Raw genomic sequence first — 21,889 nt, 5'->3', positions numbered from 1 at the left:
GGAAAGGAGGAGGTAAAAAGGAAAAGAAAAGAAAAGAGAGAGAAGAGAGAAGTGGGAGGGAGAGAGAGAAGAGAGAAGGGGGAGGGAGAGAGAAAAAAAGAAAGAGAGAAAGAGAGAGAGAAAGGAAGAAAGAAAGAAAGAAGAGTTTAAAAAATCGATGACAAACCTTAAACTGAAATAACTGGAAAGTCTGTCAGAAATGTTAATTTCCCCTAAACATTCTAAAGCTTTTTTTATATATATATATATGTCTGCCTTTTCTCATTTGCAATTAGGTAATGGATGCAGAGAGGTCCTTTTGTTGTCAAAGGTGGATTGGGGGTGGTATACCTAGAGGAAAGGGAAAGGGAGGGATATTCAGAGACTGAAAGAAAAGTAAACACTACATTGGGAAGAAGTGGAAGAAAGGAGAAGCGCTTGAGTGTGAGCACTCACATTGTAGTTCCCTGACCTCAGCGCAGCACTTGAGTGTGAGAACTCACATTGTAATGCCCTTTGGCCCCAGCTGCCCATGTAACTGGGTCAAGTTTAGATGGCTTGCTCTTGCCCAGTATTTCCTTGATTGTTTGGAACATTTTTCTGCCCCCACTTTGTTTGTTGGGGGGTTGGTGAAAACCCAACCAATTTTTTGTCTTTCTGTCACCTGAAGGATTAGGCCCACTCCTCTACCCATCTCAACTGTGACTGGGAGAGGTTAGGTTAGAAGACACACACCACTGTAAGTGGTGAATCACTTACAGTGAAGTTTTGAGTCATTAAAATTCTGAGTAATTGAAACTCAGGCTCCCTGGGGAGAGAACCCTGAGAAGTTACTCTGTGATTAGTTTTTGGAGATCCACAGCTGAGCACCTCTTAGAAGTCTATCCAGGAGAAGGTACTCAGAGGAGGGAATTCTCCAAGGGGTAGCTGAGTACCTGAGAGTGGTCAAAACATGGACAGCCTTAGATAGGACACATATGTCCTTTGGCTGCTCTTGATTTTTTAAAGACATCCTTTTTCATACAAGATATGGAGTGTAAAAGAGAAATGCTGAAAGCAGTAGGAGAAGTACACATATTCATATCTACACCTCTTGTTTTGCTTTGTGTAAAGAGCATCACCTACTACTTTGGATCCTCAGTGCACCACTGTTCTCCTAAACAAGTATTCTTTCAAAGCCAGAGGGTAGAAATAGGATCCCTATTGTGCAAACTCATGTCTCAGTTATGGAGCTGCATGCCCCACTGGAACAGAGCATACTAATTTCATTCTTAGAAAATGTTCACACATACTTGCTTAATGGTACAAATTTGATGAATTCAATCTCATCTGTACTTCTCTCTAAAAGTGAAGGTAAGACAAAGGAAAGACATAAAAGAGGGAGAAAGGAAAGAAGGAAAAGGGAGGGTAGAATTAAGGAAGATATTCTGGTTAATTCATGTGTGTAAATATATTCAAGGAAATTCTTTTTTTGGTAGAAAATGCCCAAATAATTGCAATTATAACTCTACTTTGCTTTAGTGTTACATGGGCAGTTTTGTGAGAGAATTTACTAAAGGAATGAGAACAAATTAAATCTAATTTGCAGGAGCAAAGGAAAAACAAGTAGCCAAAAAAGAAAACAAACCTGAAGGAATACATGTTTATTAAAGTTAGGGGTAGGCACAATATGGCTGGTCTTATTCGCCAACCTCAAACAAGCCATGTGTAGCAGATCCTTTTAGTGATGATGTTTGAGATTAGGTCTAAACTTGAAGTACCAACCTAGAAGTTCAGAAAAGGGGCCTACAATTTTCAAAAATTGTCTTCCAGCCCTAGACCCTAATCTAAACAAAAATAATGCATATAAAGATTTCTTAGCAGATTCCTAAAGTAACTTCATAAGGGCAATCCCTCCTAGAGCATAAAACTAGAGCACAAAACTAGAGCACCAGGTGCTAAAGGGATACCCTTTCTGGCTTCTACCCTGCCAGGGTTGCAGGGCTTCTCCATGCTCTTGTGGGCTATTTTGAGTGGGCAAGTATTGGCCTGGCCTCTGGCTGAGGCTAGAATGCACACCACTAGTTCTCCCATGGAGGGGGCCCCAGGCACTGCCCTGTCTCCAATATGTTGTGGCTAGTTAATTCAATTACGCCACCCGCTGGAGAATGTGTGGCCAATCATTCTCCAGGAAAGGGGCAAAACAGAGAAAGAGGAATTAACTTTGCTGAAAAGCCCAGACTTTGGGTCAAGCAAGATGGCACTTATTAATTGCTCAAGACTATTAATTGGATGGGAGGGGGAGAGGTGGGAGAGCTGTCTGACAAAAACAAATCCAGCGCATGCACATCACACACAAGGCACCAAACCACACACCTGCCTCAATGAATTTCTTTACAAAAGGGGTGAGCTGAGCAACCCCAGAGCAGATGGAAGGGAACACTGACCAGTGTGTGCATATGGCATGGATGATTTCCTCAATTTTTCTTTCAGGGAGAAACAGCTTTTTTTTTTTTTTTTTTTTTTTTAAAGTTAAGATGATGTGGGAGGGAGCAGTTGGCCAAGTGAAGTTTCTTTAAGGTTTAGATGCTTGCATAGGTAGTCTGGGACATGGGAACAGGGAAACAAAGATGGGGGCCCTGATGAAGTAGATCCCCAAAGTAAAAGTGATACACATTTCCTTCCTGTTTTATATACCTTAATTGTAAATAAAAGGATTGTTCTCATTCTCTGTGATCTTTAGTTTTCTCCAAATCCAAGGATGTTCAGGGGCACAATAAAAGAAACTCTGGATTCTCTTTGCCTGAGTACCTAAAAGCCACCCAGGAAATGAGAATGAGAATGCAATGGAATGAGAATAGGGGGATGGAGTCGAGAGGTATAGTTGCCAGTAACTCAGCAATGTCCTGATGCATTCAGATGGGTGGGGGCAACTGGAGGTCACTTTGTGGTATATACTCCGCTCAGGCTAGAACTTATTACTGAGAGTATTATAAGGCCAAATCATCTGAGTGCAGGGGAGCATGTGGCTCTTCCCTGGGACAGGGAAAAAGCTCGTGGATCAAATACACTGGGACAGCAGGCGGAACAGGCAGCCAGTTTGTCCTGAGCCTCCTGGTTGTTCCCAGGGGACAGTCTCTGCTGCTTGGACTGAAGCCTGAGAAGAAAGTCCCTTTGCCTTCAATAAAGATATATCTGGCAGTTGGGGGGTGGGAGGGCAGGAAGGAGTATAGGCTGAGAAGGTGTCATCCTTTTCCATTAGAGCGTGGACTGACTGAGGAGTCAACATCATCCACTAAAGAAAGTGAATCTGACTATTCACAAGATAACTTGCATATTCTTCTGGGGAAGGTTTGAACTTTATCAAGGGCAGAGATTTTTAGGGTAAAGTAGTGGGGGCAGGCCCCAGCTACTATGGGTAAAAATTATCTATTTTCTCTCTGGGTAAACTATGAAGGGCTGACTTAGACCTGGGAAACAAAGACTCTGATGCAAGCATTTTGGGATTCAGCCCCTCAGTGTCAATAGCACCTATCTTATCCCTTCTACTTAAAGATCAAGTTGGACATTCTCCCTTATCATCGCATTGACCTGTCTCCTGACTTCATTAGACCAAAATATGGAATCCCAAGAAGGTGGAGGGAGGCTGGTGTACATTGAAATAGGGAGCAAGTGTTGGCTGCTGACCCCTGTGCAGGACTGAAGCATCTCAGATCTCCATTTCAGACAATGCATTTCAATTCTTGTCGTGTGCCTTTGTCCATTTGTATAAAGCAAAGAGCTCTGAGTGACAGCCCCAGTTAGCCTGCATGAGCAGATCCTAATAAACCCTCCCAAACCCCGACCCAAAAAAAAAAAAAAAAAAAAGCCACATGCCTGTTTGCCTTCGGCTTATTATTAAGACACCTTCTCAGCTTAAACACTTAAAAGCTAACCAAATGAAATGACAATTAAGACTGAATTACCCCTTCTATCTCTGAGATGAGTCTATGGGGCCAGCCAATTCTCTCTTAAGAAATAGGGGTGGAGAACAGACCTTGCAAAGCCTCAGTCTTGCCAGTTTATAGCCACTGCCACCCCCTGCAGGCACTAGACAACCTAGTAGGGGAAGCTAAATTTTGAACAAACTAAAGCTCAAAACTGTTTGAAAGTCAAGAAATCCACCAAAGAAATGGAGTAAGGTGTGTGCACTGCCTCCTTCCTGTTCTCTCTTTGTAAAATATAACTACAAGCACTTAAGGGTTATTTTGGGGGGTAATGGTGTTCAAATACCTGGTTCCACTGCTAAATGCTCCCCCCCCCACTTCAAACCAACACTATTTACAAGGGAAGAAGGAAAACAAAAAGAAAAGGAAAATATGTTGGGTTTGGGAGTGAAAAACAATATTTACCTAAGTGTAGAATCTTGTCACCACGTCTTTATTCTCTTGCATTTTTCCTAAATTCATTGCCAGTTACACCACTTCTTTATGATGGAAACTTGGGACTGTCCCTCATGGTTATTTATTTTAAAAGCTGCTGAAAAGTGTAAGCCACCTCCTGGTGTTGCCTTTCAAAAGGGGGAAAGAACCCAAATTCGATGTAAATATGGAAAGAGCAGTATTGTTTCCACTTGGACGAAAGCAGATACCCCAATCTAGGCAAAATTGATTCGGATGCTTGTTGGAAAAAGCCAGTTCTCAGCATGCAGGAAGTGGAGCCAATAGGAATGAGCACTTACCCATGTAAAAGGAACCTTTAATTAATATATATTTCTATCTCTAATATACACATATTGGGGCTAGATCTCTATCTTTACAATAAAATGTGTGCAAATGCTCTCCGCAGAGATGAGTCCCCACCTCAGTCGGTATAGAAAAGCATGATAAAGGTTGGAAAAAATGGATAAAAATGTTGAAAGAACCTCCAGTTCCTTATTAGGCGAAGATACAATATTTATTCCTTGTCTCCTGGGATAAATCTCTTCTGCCTATTGTCCTCCCAGTTCTCAGTGCTGATGCTTAATTTTCAAAACTTCTATATTACCAAGGGACCTACGACATCAGCCAAAGAAATACTCAGCAAGTACAAAATCTGTTCCAGGGAGCTGCTTTTGTGCAGAGGGAAAATTTTGTTCCTACAGGTTTTTAAGTGGGTATGAGGCAAGGAGCTATCTGATCCGGGCAAAACCATTACAATTTAGATCTCTATCTATAGAACATTTTTTTTTCCTTAAAAAAAAATTGGAAAATACAAGAAGTTTGGATTTTTTTCCCGATTCTTTTTTTGGAGGGGGAAATTGCATCGTAAGCTTTTGGAGAAACCCAACATGTCAACTACCTTTCCGGGACTAGTCCACGATGCTGAGGTATTATTACTTTTTTTTTTTTTTTTTTTTTTGAGCGCGCGTGTGTGTGGCGGCGGCGGCGGTGGCGGCGGTGGCGGCAGCCTCCCCTGTCTCTAATCTATATTGGACCGTTACGTTTAATTATAATCTGGCTTTCAGGGGAAGTTAAGGAAGGGAAGGGGAGAAAGTTCGTTATGACATCTGTCGCCAGGAAGGGCAACTCTGTTAAGAAACATTTGCCATAATGAGGGAGAAAACATAATCCTAATAATAAGGGGAGGGTGTTGAGGAGAAAGAGATAGAGACAGAAAAGGGATTCTCAGAAAGGCAAAGAAAAGGGACTGATGGGGGGCGGTAGGTGGACATGGGGGGTGGGGAACAACGCACCCCTTTTGGAACCGGTTTATTCAAGGAAAGGGAAGCAGAGAAGGTGGGTCGGATTCCCTCCCCCAAATGGTTAACTAAAGAAAGTGAGCAAGTTGGACGATTTGCAGAATGGATTTTTAAATATATATATATATATATATGGACAATGATTTTGAGTAGCCCTGGCCAAACATCTTGTCATGGACAGGATCAGAATTTCGGTGTTGGGATCTGGTTGGAGTGGCGACGCGCGGGAATAGCACTTTCTGCGTATGGGCTCTCTCCTGCTCAGGGTGTCCCCGGAGTCAGTCGCAAACCTGGTTCCCAACGCCCAGCTCCCTGCACAAGTCGAGCAGGGGCTGGGTGTGTGTTATGTGTGTGCGTGTGTGTGCGTGTGTGATGTCGCCCGCACCTATATAGGGTGGGGGATTTTTTTTTTCCCGCTCTCTCCACTGTGAGGACGAGGCCGCCCACCCCCAGTTCGCCTGTTCGCCAAGGCTCTCTAGCAAAGGCTCTGAGCCCCGGCTGCCGCTCTGCCTGAGCCCTGCTTACTCGCTCTCCTTGGAAATCTAAAGAGAGCTCCAGGCTCTGGGAGAGTGGCGCCTTGGTTGCAAAATGACAAACCTCAAGTTTTTCTGCTCTCCCTTTTCCCCCTCTTCCTTCCAGATACGTCACGACGGATCAAACAGCTACCGTTTGATGCAGCTTGGCTGTCTGGAGTCCGTAGCCAATTCCACTGTCGCCTATTCCTCCTCCTCTCCTCTAACTTACTCTACCACCGGCACCGAGTTTGCGTCCCCCTACTTCTCCACTAACCACCAGTACACCCCGCTCCACCACCAGTCTTTCCATTACGAGTTTCAGCACAGCCACCCGGCGGTCACCCCCGACGCCTACTCTCTGAACTCGCTCCACCACTCGCAACAGTACTACCAGCAGATCCACCACGGGGAGCCCACCGACTTTATTAACCTGCACAATGCGCGGGCGCTCAAGTCCTCCTGCCTGGACGAGCAGAGGCGGGAGCTGGGCTGCCTCGATGCCTACCGCCGCCACGACCTGTCCCTCATGAGCCATGGCTCTCAGTATGGAATGCACCCAGATCAAAGACTCCTGCCAGGGCCCAGCCTGGGGCTGGCCGCCGCGGGAGCAGACGACTTGCAGGTAAATAAGCATGCAGGGAATTTGTCTGCGCCCTCCCCTCTTCGCCCTCCCCCTCCCACTCCATTAATACTCTGACAGTAAGTCGTCTCTCTCTCTCTCTCTCTCTCTCTCTCTCTCTCTCTCAAACACACACACACACACACACACACACACACACACACACGAAAAGTTATCAAAACAATTAGAGGAGGAGTGTGCCCATTCTGTCCCTCTTATTGGATCCAGGCTTTTCACCTAGACACGAATTAGTCCGGCTAGCTGCGGCCCCTACCTTCGGCCAGTACTCACAGAAGTCTTTTGTGAATCCACATTTCTGACCCTGAGCGGATGGGTGGGGGAGATCAGGGAGGCTGGGTTTGAGTGAACTCGACTCAGAATAAGACCCGATGAGTTGATGACCAATCACACCCTCAGTTTACATACTTTGCAGGGTCGGGTCTACACTCCTGTTCCAGGAGCTTGTCGTCCACTGAGCCTGTGGTGATCTTGCTATGTATGGGGGAAGGCAACTCGTTTGTTCTTGGGAAATTGTTGGAACACTGAGCTTGAGTAGAAGTTTTACCAGACACTAGATTGCTATGTAAAGTAAGAAATCTGTAAATGAAAACCTGGAAAATCAACCCCAATGAAAGAATCTGCACAATGCACTTTGCCGGAGTGTAGCATTGAGTCTAATTCTCCGCGCCTGGTGTTTACCCACATTCACAGCCCTGTTGGATGATTCACATCATTATTTTTTCCTTTTCATCTCATTATGTTTTGCTTAAGATGAACTCCTTAAAAAGACACAAGTGAGGAAATAGAGAAAGAGCCAAGGAAGCAAAAGAAAGAGGAAGGGAGAGAGAAAGGGAAGGAAAGGAAGATGGCAATTAGGAAGGTAGAGAGGAAAAAAGAAAATTGCTAAAACGAATTCAGACGCTGTGAAAACCTAACTCAATCAGATGATCTCTCTCCTACTTTCTTCCTTAAAACATTTTTTGTACATTCTTTGCCAACAATAGAATTTATAATTATGCAATCATATTATCTTAGGCACATTTAAAACAACTAAACCCACAATAAGAATCTGAAAAACCCAAATTTGTATCTTCTTTTAGTGGAAAGTGCAGCTCTATCTGTGAGTCCCCATTTTTTCAGTTTGCCCAAAGCTGGCCAACTTCTCCCCACTCCACAGGAGGAGTGGAGAGATATTCCAGGAGCATAAGTTGGAGACGTAAGAGATCCCTTGTTGCGCACAGAAAATCTCCCCCCCTTGTATACCTATGAGCAAGGGATTATTTTTAAATTAAAGTGAAAGCCCTTACAGTTCCAACAAAGGGCCATAGCTGCAAGATCTATATGGAAGAAAAAAGATCTGGCTCCGTAAATTTTGACTTTCTACACTTATATTCACAAAATAATTTTATACGCTCAGGGCATTTTTACATTTTACACAAGGATCCCCTTATGTCTCAAGAGGGAAAAAAATCTGCCATTCAATGCTTAGCTCAACTAAAACCTATTTACTTCTTTTAATAGCCACGTCTGCTGCTGATTTTTTTGTATCTGTACAAATTTTTTTTCTGTGCTAGGCACAAAGCAGGGCATTTTTCAAAAGAGGGGATTAGAACATTTGCAAGCACCAGACAAAGAGAGAATCCTGTGCAAAAGGACACCGTAGTTTATCCAATTTTCGACTTAGTGCCATTCAACTGGTCATTTATGCAATGTCATCCGACCAAACAACATGTTTTACTTATGAGGGGGAAAAGTTTGTTAAGTGAAGGGACCAAGATTTGTTTCTTCCAAGAAAATAAACATCTTAACAGAGTGGGAGGGAAAGTGGTTCTTTCCCTTGGAGAACTCCAAGGCCCTTTACTTCTATATTTCAGATATTTTGAAACATTTTCTTCAGCCTCTTTTTAATATACTTATAATCTCTTTTCTTTTTTATAACTCATTCTAAAGTGATATTACACATACTAAGGAAGGAACGACTCCAGGGCAAAAGATGAAACAGGGTATAGTGTATGATAAAAAGTATATACATTTACATAGCTACATATATCTATAATATATGTCTGTGTGTATACACACACATGTATGTGAATTCTATGAAGGACATTTGTAAATCTGGCAAGCTATTTTCTTCCACTCTTCCCAAACCAAGTTGGCAGAATGAAAAAGAAAGAGTCATAACTACATTTAAAATGAGAAATGAGGAGGGAGTGTGTGGGAGAAGCCCGTCTCTCTCCTTTTATTTCTTCCTTTTTAAAACATTCATCAGCATATGCCTCATTTCAAATGCAACAAATGTAAATATACTTTTCCCTGCACAGAATTTTAAGTGAAAGTCCAATGGTTTGGAGGGCGGTCTAAGTCTGCCTAACAGATGCAAACAGTCTTGTGGCTTCAGTTCCATCTTTGAGTCCCCTAAAAAGATTTGCTATGGCCAACAAAGAAAACTGTCACACCTTTTCCCATCACCGCTTTAATTTATGCTCAGTCTCCAAGTTTTTTTTTTCATATTGATTTGATAATCACTTTAAGGCAGAACATTTAAAATAAGAAAGAGCTGGTGAGTAGGTTGAAAAGGGGGGTCTTACAGGCCTGCCTCAATATGGTGAAAATGGGGAGGCAAAAGGGAGCCAGGGCTGTAAAGGTTGTTTTGTAAAGTGGGTTTTTATTATGCACCGACTCTCTCCGCATTTACTTAACTCTTCACGGGCTGTTGGGTAGGTTAACACCCTTCAAGGCCTCTTTCATGTCCAATACCTCGTTTGTTTGTAAAGGAAAATGAGCCTTTAACACATTTTGAGTTAGGGGGAAAAAAAGACAGATGCAGAAAAAAATTTATTTTTTGTAATCAAAAATCAGCAAATCCTTTCCACCTTTCCAGCTCAAGTGATTCCTCAATGCATTAGGAGCCTGAAGATCTACAATGAGTGGACCTGAAGGTATTTCCTCCATAAGGCCCATTTTGGGTAGTATATAGGACGTTTTTACCTTTGGGTAAAACAGAACCCTGACATACATATCTTGATTCCTGCATGTGAAATAGCTCCTATGTGCTCCCAAGAAACCCACAACCCCAGACTTAATCTCCAGGTAAATTTTCCCCCTCATAAAGTGCTGAGTACACTCTCTGTATATATTCTATGTGCCTTGATGAAGACTCAAAGGGCTTCTCATTCTCTGATGCCAACATGAAAGGCTCTCAGGCACTTTGAAGTACAATATTGTATGGTGATATAAAATGCATACCTTAAAATTTATACAACTTTTAGATTGTGGTTTTTCTTGCATTTTTTTTTCTTAAAAATGTTTTCTGGCTACCTTGTCCTAGCTCAATGATTGCTTTCACAGGTCTATTGAGAAGGGGTTGAGGGATGGACCAGTCTGAAAAACTACCCACATGACCATACCTATCATATCTCAGTGATTTTATTTTATTTTTCTTTTATTAAGGGCTCTGTGGAAGCCCAGTGTGGGCTCGTTCTTAATGGCCAAGGTGGAGTGATAAGAAGAGGTAAGTAAGAACATTTTATTCTAAACATTCTCCTCTTATCTGTTACTTTGTTTTGAAGATCTGGTGTGGTTTTAAGTATTGAATTTCTTGTCTGCTCATTAAGAAAACAATTACTCTTAGTCAGTTATTCAAGTTCCATACAGGCATATTCATATTTAACATTTTTCTTTCTTCCATTGAGGCTTGAACACAGGCTAAGCCCAAGAGACTTGTGCTAGGCAATATCTGCTGCTCCTCACAGAAGTGACAGAATCAAAGTTAGAAGAGGGGAAAAAAACTGAAAAAAGAAAAAAAAAACCCAACTTTTCACACCCCCTTCCCCAATCATCAATACCACATCCTCGAGCAGAATTTCTGGTCTCTTTTAGCTCTAATGTGCCAGCCACAGCCTGAGTTTTTGAGGTGATGGTGTTAGCTTGAGGCTTTGAGGGATTCTGTGAAAGGCTAGATCATTGAGGCTTTAGAGGAGGCTAATGAAACACCAATATTGTAGCTGCCTTATTTTCTAAATGTCCAGAACATTTCTTTCTTTAAGGGAGGGTGGGAGGAGGCGGTAGTGTTAACTGTACCGGATAAAGCTTTCTTGTTCCCATCTGTTGAGGAAAACATCTGATTCCAGAGTTACCCATGGAATTGGAAGGTGGGGGGAAGGCGAGAGAAGAGGAGAGAGCTGTTGCTTTCAGCTCAAGCACTGAAGGGGGCTGCATCTCAGATGTTCCGTTTTGACAAAAGGTTTTGAACTATGACATTCACAGGGCCTCAAGGCAGTGCAGATTTTGCTGGCTTCCATGCTTAACTGTACCCAGAGCCTCTGAAGTTTATTTTTCTAGCATGCTGAGTAACCCAAGGAGCACACAAGGCAAGAGGGACCAGCTGTTATCCCAACTTCATACGAATTAATAAGATGTGGCCTATTCACCAGGACTAATTCCTGCTCCAGGGCCACAATTGTCTTTAGTAACCAAACCACTAAAACTGAGTTACTTCTGATGGTACCAAATTAATGTGCTCCAGTCACTCCCTATTTCTTTGAAAACTTCTTGAATGATTTGATTTTTCTGAAGAGAGACATGTGCTGTTAGAAACAGAAGATTCTTTTGTGTTTAAACTGTAGATCTCCTGAAGCAATATGCAATATGAACACTTAAATTCAAGAGGAAAGAAAACAAAGGGTGTTTCACTTTTCGAACTTGGCTACTGCTGCCATGTATGTTTGGAGTTTATGTTAAATTTTAAAGAGCTATTCACCACTTGTTTCACCTTTCAGATGTTTAAAAACTATTTTTAAAAAAATGTCTGATGTTGCTCTGCACAATTTTGGGTCTTTTGTTTTGCTTTGTTTGTTATGAGCAATATTAAGCTTGCCAGTACTCAGACATATTGTAATGATATGAAATAGGCCCAAGACTAGTGAATATGAAAATTAAACATATATACTATTGGGCAGGTAAAAATTACACCGTAAAAAGGGGGACCCGTGAGACTCACGTGCTGATTGGGATCATTTGGGGCAGGCAAAACTAAAGGTGAGGCCCAGCGCTCTGGGCGCACAGAGACGTCGGTGGTGCTGAAGGACAGCGCCACTAATTAGGGACTGGAGCCGGCTCCTCAGAGAGGAGTAGCTCGAGCTAATACAGTTTTTCCATGCAGTTCCGTACTAAGATTGCCTTTCTTGATGCTTGAAAATTACATCCTATTGCACAATAGGTGACAGAGGGTGGAGATTACTCAAGGATGAGGATGGGAGGCCTCGGGTGTGGAATCAGTTGAATTGCCATAAAAAGGTTTAGGTGACATCCCCTCACACTTTAGCATTCTTCCAAGTAATGCAAAAGATTTAAGAAATTTAAGAGAAAAGAAATGCAAAAGATTTAATCTACAAGGTGCAAGCTGAGGTCTTTTCAGAGTCACAGAAATTGTGTTACATAGGTGATGTTTTATTTTTCTTGTAGAACTCAATATTTATTTTTTAAGTTAAAAATCATTTGTTAACCTGATTTTTGAAACAAAAGATTGATTTTGTAGGAAAACAGTATAACCCCAAAGATAAAGGAAATGTCACTTGGTGTTTATGTCTGTATTGTTAGACTAAACCTTAATCCTCCACTTGGAAGAATTCAAATTTTAGCTGCCGAAATTATTTCATTTTCACATGTTTTAGAGAAAGGCCAATTAACTTCTTTGAACCCTAAAAGATGTATGTCTATATGCATTGGTTTACCCTGAAACTATCAATATTCATGACAGTTTAAAAGTGGATATCAAGGAAGGGGTATATGTTTTGTCAGACCCTGCTCTGCCCCTTATCTAAGGACTCTTTAAAAAAAAAGAAAGAAAGAAAGAAAGAAAGAAAGAAAGAAATTCTTAGGAAGCTCCTTCTCTCTATGGTCACAGTTATGAATAGGACTCCAAATATCAATAACTTAGATCAGTTTTGTTCTTCAAAAATCAGGAGGACATTAATTCCAGCACTCTGCTTTACTGCAGTCCCTCTTGTAACCCAGTGTTGTCTTAAAACTTAGATGAGAATGTGTTTATTTTTCAATCCATACTTTACAGATACTTCCTTGTATAAAACAGGATTTCTTGAAAAACACAACTTTTCTACTGTTTTCTGGTTTTGGCCAAATTCTTGGATAAATTTGCATTTCTAGTGATATCCAGAATTTATGTTGCAAGAAAAATAAATCTCACTTTCAAAGACCCCTTCAAGTGTTTTTCTTGAAGAAAGATACATGCCTGTGTAGTTTACATGAGTTCATCATGATGAAGCTATCCTGATTTGCAAGGGGGAGAAGGAGTTAGGGGCCGTTAGTTATCTTAAATTTGGCTACTTGTAAAGAGCAACATGCCATTTTCTGATTCACTTTGTTAAGTAGAAAACATTGTTTTTGGCCTATAATGAGAGCCTGATATCCAAAAAAAAAAAAAAAAAAAAAAAATGCGTGAAGAGGAGTTATCAGCAAGGTAATTACCACCTAGATAAAATATTTGCCACCGCCTCGGAGGCGCAGCTCCCTGCGCGCTCACTCTCGGTTAATGGTGTGCGCGATTTTGCCCGCAGCTCCTCCACTCCAACCATCAGAACCAATAATCTTTACTTTACCCTGTGCTCGAGTATCGATAGCTTCTTTCGCCTCGGGCGTTGGCTTTGATATGTTAATATTTCTGAGTAGCAAATTCTGCAGAGATCATATTAATGTTGTACGTACAGAGTGGAGCTTTGCCTTCGTTGAATATTCAGATACTGGGTTTCAAAAGGCATCTCTTGAAGAAATGAGGCTTCTATTTACAGGAGTCGTCTATGTTTTTAATCATTAAAAAAGAAGAAGAAGGAAGGAAGGAAGGAAAGAAGGAAGCAAGGAAAACTCACTCTTCTTTTCCCGGTGAATCTTCCTTACCGTCCCACCCCAAACCCCTCCCTTTGTCAGCCGCTGGTCCCTTTCATTTCTCGCTCAGACAGTTGATAATAAGTGAACAATGTTGATGATGATGACGATGAGGAGGAAGCTAATAATGGATCCAGATTGGAATCAAACAGGGTAGGGTTTCAATTGGATAGGGGACTGTGGCCTTCAGATGAGAATAGAGGTGAGATGAGAAAACTCAGCCTTTCCATATGTGGGTGGAAAGTGACATTTTGGCCCTGGTGTCTCTTTTGTGAAATCGGGATGGCAAACTAAAAAAAAAAAAAAAAAAGCTGGGGGGGATGAAAAAAGTGAAGAGGGGAAGCGCCCTTGTTTCGCTTTGTGATCATTCTGCCTTGCAGCCCCAGGCTAATTTCAGAAGCTTAAATACCGCTGTAGCCTCTGGGCCACGCGGAGAGGGAGCGGACCCGGCCACTGGCAGGCAGGAACGCTTTCCCTATTGCCCGTGGCTACACAAAATACAAACTACTTTGAATCAAAACATTTTTGGGGAATTAATATGATTTGAACTCTGCACGTTTTAAGCGAGCTGGAGTTTGTCAGATCGCTTAGAGGTGACTGGCACGCCGAGGCGGAGGCATTTACGCTGAGGACAAACATTGTCAGATCTGATTTAATTTTTTAAATAATGTTGCCTTGAAACGCTGCTTTAGCTTCCATCGCCCTGACTGCCAATAATAGGATGGATGGAACTGAACGCTTTCCCCCTTTTTTGCCGCCCTTGTGGCGGCTCACATACTCCTTGAGCAGGAGGATGCTCCTTCTCTGGCTGCTTTGGGTTTCTAGAGGGCCTGAACCTTGGAGTCCCCGGTTGGAAAGAATCAGTGACCATTTCAGCAGCTCCTGGAAGGAGTAAAAATCAAGGGTGGGAAGCCTTGTTCCTCTTCTTTGTTAGCACCCCCACTCCACCCCTGCCCTCAGTAAAAGGCAGCTACCCTGAATCTCTCTTTCCTGGAACTCCCCAGAATTCATTTCTGTGATTCAACCTTTGTAGGTGAGAACGATCCAGAAATACACTTTGAGCCTCATCTTCTTCCTTATTCCCCTAAAACAGATTTGAAGTTCAATCTCTATTATATGAATTCTAAAATTTGTGTATAAAAGTACCCAGAGGCCTGATTTGTTAGACTTTGGTGGTGGTGATGGGGTACTTTCCTATCTTCTGCTATCTTCTCTCCCGTTTTTTTTTTTTTTTACTGCTTGAAAACTCACCAAAATCCAAAGCACTCTGTGCATTGGGGAATGGAGATTAATCCTCCACACACACCATAACTCACACCACCACCATTAAACCAGCCATTGTCTGGGTGCAAACCTCCCTTTCTTTTGTTCTGCACAGGGAGGAATTTATTCAGCCATGGTAATCCCGTTATACCTGTAATGGGAGTATCCCTCCTCCGAAGGGTACAATCCGTTATGACGCATCATCAAAGGCCAACTAGATGACAATTAAGTACCCACCCCATTGCGGTTTGATTACAATTAATATCTGCTGCCTTGGGGAGAGGAGGTCACATGGGGGAGGAGGATTGAGAAGGGAGACAGGCTAGAGAAGAAGCAGCCCAGAGAACGCTACTACCCCACCCAGCTCACACGCGCAGCGCACCTCGCAGAAATGCAGCTTCAGAACTAATAAGGACAGGAAACTCTTGTAATCGCTTACACATTTTTAATGTGTCAGGGAAAAAAAAAAAAAAAAGAGCGATCACTGGAGATGAAGAAGGGGAAGAAAAAAAAATCCCTGCCGTTTGTATTTCTTTCATTTGAATTGTAAACATCTGTTTGGCTGTAAGGCGAACAGAACATTTATTTTGCTCCCAAGATTTGGTCTAATTATGTCAACACCAACGCGGCGATGAGTGGGGCGGTGCAGCGACTTTGGAGAGGCTGCGCGCTTGGGCCCAGCGCCCGGAAGCTCGACAGGAAGTATTGATCGCACCTGGAGAGCGCTGGGGGCCTCTTAACGCAGCTGGGTGTCTTAGAGAGGGGCTTGAGGGCGGTGAGACCAGTTTGTGGCTCAGAAGCCGCTTTAGGCGCGCCCAGGGAACCACAGCTCCTTGGAGGCAGCCGCCGCCGCTCTTTCCTCTCTCCTAATTGCTGGGGATGAGAAGAGGAAAAGCGGTCCCAGTCGCTAGAGCTTGGCTTTCCTGTTCAATTGCAATGCAGAGGGTGGGTGGTTTTAACGTAGCGCCGCAGATCTCACCCTGCGACGTGGTAAATTGCTCAACACAATAGCGGTGTTGGGCAGCCTTTGCTCAGGTAACTGAGCACGCGCGTGCGCACGTTCAATTCCCATTTTCCCTCCTCATCAGCTAGAGAGATAAGTAGAGCAGTTGTGAACAACCTCATATTTCAGATCGATTGAGACCCAGATAACTACTCTCCAAGATGCTTGGGTCGCTAGTTGACCAAGTTTGTACTTGTAGCCCAGTTCTTTTCACAACATTCCATACTGTGCCTGCAGACACAAGGACAGATGTCCCCAGATTTGCCAAGAAGAGTGTAATCCCAACCTTCTTCAGACTGTGCAGGATCTAACAAGGTATGACAGCTGAAGGATCCGCATTGATGTATTCTGTGCCTGGTTTTGTCGCCCCCACAATCTTTAGCTAGCTTATTCCTTTTGCTTTGGCAAAGTTATTCCTTTTTTCTAAAGTCATGAACTAGACAAGTGACCTTGAGGAGATAATTCTTGATTTCTACATTGTTGCTATAGCTGCTCATTAGAGTTTGCAATATCACTGGAACTAGGGAGTCTTGTTTCCAACTTTGAAAATAGTGACCTTCATGTCTTTATTGCTTCTGTGCACTATTAATAGAAAAGAGATGAACTCTGGAATCTTGCATGAACACTCTGGTTCTGGCTGCAAAGACATCCCTAACAAGGGTGCTGAATAAAAAATGAGACCACATAACTTCAATGAGAGCTGACATGAAACAAAGGTACCATGAGAAACTTCAGCCAGTAACCCTTGTTTATAGCTTGGTGAGGTCCACTCTTTTTTGACTTTCCTTCTCTGAGGTCTCATCATGCCATCTGTAGTCTGGGTCCCCATAGAGAAGAACTAACCCCTCACTATCCTCATTGCAAATGCAAAACTTTGGTTATGTTGACTTTTTCCTACCTCCATAAAAAGTGAAACATTGAAAAGAAAGATATCAGGTTCCCCAAGTTGCTGTAAACTCTACAAGTTGCCAAATCTTTAGCCAGAACAAGAGAGTTCCCCAAGGCTGCAGCAATGCCAAGTATCAAAGCAACAGAAATTCCCTTTAAAGATGCTGTGACATAAAAAATAAAAGACTCTAGAGTTGATGGCTAATCCTGAATACAAAATAAATCCTTCAGGCAATTTGTGTGTGCATAAAGCATACTGTTAATATGCAGCCTGTGTAATTTACCTAATACATGCCTATTTGAGCATAAGCCAGAAACCCAAACTGGATGTAGAAAAGTCTCAGGGCCCAGGGAGTTAGCACATTACCAGGTAGCAGACTCAGTGGTATCACTGGGAGCAACTGGCTTTCAGCACATGGCATTCACTTTGTCAAAAAGGTGGTAGTTTTCTAATGGAAAAGAATTTTATTTAACTTCTTTTACAAAAATGATGGTCATTGGCATTTCTTTAAATCTGGTGTCTAACACACTGAACATTAAAGAGAAAAAAGGTCTAAAAAGAGAGGAATCGTCTAAATTGTGTCCTTCTCCTTCCTTATCTGCTAGCAAAATCAAATGTACATTTGCTCAAATGCTTTTTTCTCCCACTCATAATAAACTTGGGACTGATTGGGTGAGATTCCCTTTTCCCTCAAATATATACTGGCTAGTGTTTGAGAGAGGAATGCTAATGGAAGAATATAAATTTACTTATTATTCCTATGACTGTGGGTAGAGGTACCTTTTCTAGAGAGGGCTATGTGAATTTTGGATATAGACATTGATTTTTATTCTTGGGTTTTAATATTTTTCTTCACACTAACCTAAATTCTAAAGTAATCAGAGCCATGATTCTCACAGTATGACTCTAAACAGCAAATGTATTTATACTCATTTTGCTTTCCTGTTCAACTTTTGAAAAGTGACCTTAGTTTATTTTTTTAAGTGCATTTTGTATCTATAGGTACCAAGGTAAAGCGTTAATGAAAGTGACTGGTAGCCTCAGGCCCAGGAATCTGGGGATTTGTTTTTACTATGATTGTTGTTATTTACTGGCTTAAAATCCTCTCTGGGAATGTGAAGTGCAAAAGCACAGGTGGATTTATGTTTTCATCTCCTGAAGAAGGGGAGTTATAGTTTTCTGTGATGTGCCTACAAGTTTGACTCCACGCAATGGATCCGAGTTTGGCAGTTGAGGTTATGACTTCTCAGATGTGAAACTGAAAACAGGTGTCCAGGAACTGGCATGGAAAATTTGGCTAAATATACAGGACCCAACTTGCAGGCTGGAGAGCCTTTCCTGACACTCTGAATATCTTACCTTTTGTTTTAGGGGTCATTCAGGAATACTGACAGCCTTAGAATACTTAAGGAGAAAGACCTTGGTCTTTAGCACTTTCCAAGAAAATTTGAATGACAGTTAAACAGCCAGGAATAATTCCCAAAATTGCAGAGGTGTAAATAGTTTAAAAGTGGGGCAAGGTTAGGTAGCCCTCTCCTCCCCTGTCAGGGGTCCTTCTGTCTTTCTAAATGTTGTCCAGGTTCTTTAGGTTTCCATGCAAAGGAAGATGCCTAAATCTGACTGCCAGAGACTCCCCTCATACAAGTCACTGTGCTGCTTTGTAATACCTGGTAGGAGTTACCTGGGAAGCAAGTGGAGAGTCCTAGTCTGGTGTTTCTCAAACTTCAATGAATATATGTACCAACAGGGGGTCTTATAAAGTGCAAATTTTGACAGAAATTCTGAGATTCTACATTTCTAACAGATCCCTTCTTGGGCTGTCAGTTCTGCCTCTATGTGTTTGTATATGTATGTATTCGTTCATTCGTTCATTCTGGGAGTGTTCTATCAATGAGTTACATCTCCAGCCCATATATATATATATATATATATATATATATATATATATATATATGGACAGGGTCTTACAAATTATCCAGACTGGCCTAAAACTTGAACCTCCCAACCTGCTGCAATCACAGGCATGTGCCATTATGCCTGGTTCCGATGCTATCTTTTGAGGACCACATTTTTACTAAAAAAGATCTTGGAGCACACTTTTCTGCCATTTTTCTTTCTTTTTTCCACTCATAGAACTCAACCCTTTATTGGAGACGAGTCTCAAAATTGCCCATAACTTAAAAAAAGCCATAGCATGCTCAGAAAAGCCAACTTAAATTTGAATTCACCACTAAACCTTAAAATCTTTCCTCATAGGGCTCAAATCAAGATGAGGTAGGCTTGCAGTCCTAGAACATAAAGCCACCATCCTAGCAAGGGGGACATTGGCCCAGAATTTTTACAGTGAGTGAGAAATATGCCAGCAAGAACTTTCCTCACTGATAAATCCCCTCAGGTCCTCAAGTCTACTTCAGTGAGTGAGACTACAGAATATCCTGTGCTGTTCCTGAAGGAAGGTAAAGCTGAAGGGATTTTCTGGACCCTGGAGATAGATGTCTTCTGTTCCCCAAACTCCACCATGTCAAAATTCCTTTGATGATTTTGCTATTAATAGTTCCCTTTGCTTTTCACTCTAATGGTAATAATAAAAACAATCACAGCAATACTATTATTTATACCTAACATTGTTACCATGTTCAGATCTTGTTGTGTCTTTTCCTATGTGTGCCAGTTTACACATAATAAAAGGATTCGACCTGTCATTGCCTGTATGGGTTATAAGTTTCTGGCTATAAGCAGATTATTTTTAGTAATATGTCAGGATTGAGTGACTCTGGTACCTTTAATTATTAGATGGATGAGGGAAAGGAAATGGAATTCTCAAACATTTTAGAAAAGAAAATAAATCGTGCATAAAAAGTTTCTATCCATGTATGTGTGTGTACACACACAGATACAACCATGGATAAATAACACCTTTCATGGGGTTGACTACTAGAATTGGGGTTTTCAATTAATAGAAGTATTTAATTAATTGAAGTGTTTCTTGGTGTGACTGGTGAGCCATTCCAAAAGATGCCAATTTTCTCTAAAATTACCATTGTATACTCAGCCATTTTCTGTGTGATATTTAAAAGACCAAACTCTGGTTATTATTTGGAAGGACATCTTCAAAGGAGCTCTCTGAGATAATGTGGGTGATTTATAAGCACAATTGCTGTCACGTACTACTAGATATCAAGTGGTCCCTTGATATTAACTGCCTCTCATATACTTTTCTTCTCCTGCCTTCACTAACATGTTATATACTTTTTCCTCCCAAGGTGGCACCTGTGTGGTCAACCCCACAGACTTGTTTTGCTCTGTTCCTGGTCGTTTGTCCCTTCTCAGTTCTACTTCCAAATACAAGGTGACCATTGCTGAGGTAAAGAGGCGCCTCTCACCACCTGAGTGCCTCAATGCTTCACTCCTGGGAGGCATTTTGAGAAGGTAAGTTAGCACTAGTTCCAGCACTGTCTGTCTGCTAACTACTGATGCCACACCTTCAACCCTCAGTCCTTATGTCTTCCATCCAATGTATTCTCCATGTCGTCAAGTCTTCTCACAATTTTCTCCAGAATGTGAACTTTCAAAACCTACTTTTTATTTCTTGTTGGACAGAGCAAAATCCAAGAATGGAGGCCGCTGCCTGAGAGAGAAACTGGATAGACTTGGCTTAAATTTGCCAGCAGGAAGACGGAAAGCAGCCAATGTTACTCTCCTTACTTCCTTAGTTGAAGGTATGATTTTTTTCAGTACTGTCAAGCAATGATGGAAGGTTGAAAATTCTTTGATAGTCAGGTTTTTTAGATAATGTTATTTTACTTTTTTATGCTATTAAGCTAACAGTTACAGGTGAGTTTCCTAATTACTCTTGGCAATGATGATTAAATTTGGCTTAATATAAGACTTAAATTATTCATAGGATGTTAATTAACTTACTAATTTTAGCAGTATTAGAGAAGAAGACAATGGAAGAAGACAATGGAATATTCTCCAAATATTTGCTTAAGAATAACAACATAAAACTGCCTATCTATTTCATTTTTATTATTTTAGAGTATAGACAAATCTGGTTTAATTTATATAATTCAGCACAACATGATCTGCAGTATAAATAATTCTTTATGAAGAGTTCACAGAAATCTAAGCATGATACTAAGGGTGAAAGTACATTGTGTTAATCCTAGTAGATATCTCTTAAAGCACAGTGAAGTTCCATGGCTTTATGGTGGGATAAGCTGAGTCAGAAAGGTGAAGGTTAGCTAGTGGGAGAGAGGGAGAGAGGTGGAAAAAAATTCCCAGAAGTTATTTTTTTTCTCAATTTATATTTTCTCCTTTGTTTTTTTTTCTATAAGGACTAAACTTTACACTTTCTCATACAATCTTCTTTTAAGGAGAATTATTAGGTACTTAACAAAAAACTTTGTGGGGGTATTTTTTTAATGTCAAAGAAAAGTCCTTTCATAACCCAGAAAGCTATGGTTTTAAATGTGAATGACAGGGGTCTTTTGTGCTAAGCCTTACCTGAATGCACCTTTGACACTTTTCTACCATTGGTTATTCGCCAATATGGTACTATACAGAGTGGTAAGTGACCAAAATACAAAAACAAACATCTTGACTTTTTTCTATATTATTAATACATAATATTTACTGTTCAACGTTAAAATTTAGTGAGATATTTACATTTATCTTGGGAAAATTGCTTTAGGGATTTACTACTAACAGTTGACTTATGTGCTAATAGCAATAATGACAAAAAATCACAATATTATTTATGACAAATATTTAGTCAGAGTTACTCTTATAGGTTGAGCACCCCTTACTCAAAAATTCAAAATCTGATATTTTCCAAAATTGAAAAATTTTTAAAATTCCAACATGATGCTCTAAGGATTTTGAAGAATTTTGGATTTTGGATTTTTATATTAGAGATGTCAACTGGTAAGAGATTTGTAAATATTCCAAAATTTGGAAAAACTCCAAACTATGAAACACTCTGGTCCTAAGCATTATGGTTAAATGATACACAACTTATAAT

General features: G+C 41.2%; 1 protein-coding gene across 2 annotated transcripts in view; it reads left to right on the top strand.

Annotated features, from left to right (window-relative positions):
- Window positions 1-5,266: 5,266 nt before the first annotated feature.
- The window catches only part of Tfap2d (transcription factor AP-2 delta), a 56,718-nt gene continuing 40,095 nt past the window's right edge, over window positions 5,267-21,889 (top strand). Inside the window, exons 1-5 of one of the 2 annotated variants that reach the window (XM_076860102.2) lie at window positions 5,267-5,305; window positions 6,317-6,814; window positions 10,262-10,322; window positions 20,130-20,295; window positions 20,467-20,585. In XM_076860102.2, coding sequence (XP_076716217.1) covers window positions 5,267-5,305; window positions 6,317-6,814; window positions 10,262-10,322; window positions 20,130-20,295; window positions 20,467-20,585 — 883 coding nt within the window. Of the gene's footprint in view, window positions 5,306-6,265; window positions 6,815-10,261; window positions 10,323-20,129; window positions 20,296-20,466; window positions 20,586-21,889 lie in introns of those variants that run through there. The other variant, XM_076860101.2, reaches the window with a different exon arrangement.

This window comes from Callospermophilus lateralis, chromosome 6 (genome assembly GCF_048772815.1).
Source record: "Callospermophilus lateralis isolate mCalLat2 chromosome 6, mCalLat2.hap1, whole genome shotgun sequence".
Classification (NCBI taxonomy): domain Eukaryota; kingdom Metazoa; phylum Chordata; class Mammalia; order Rodentia; family Sciuridae; genus Callospermophilus; species Callospermophilus lateralis.
The sequence above is the reverse complement of the archived record's forward strand: the minus strand, read 5'-3'. Positions and strand labels throughout refer to the sequence as shown.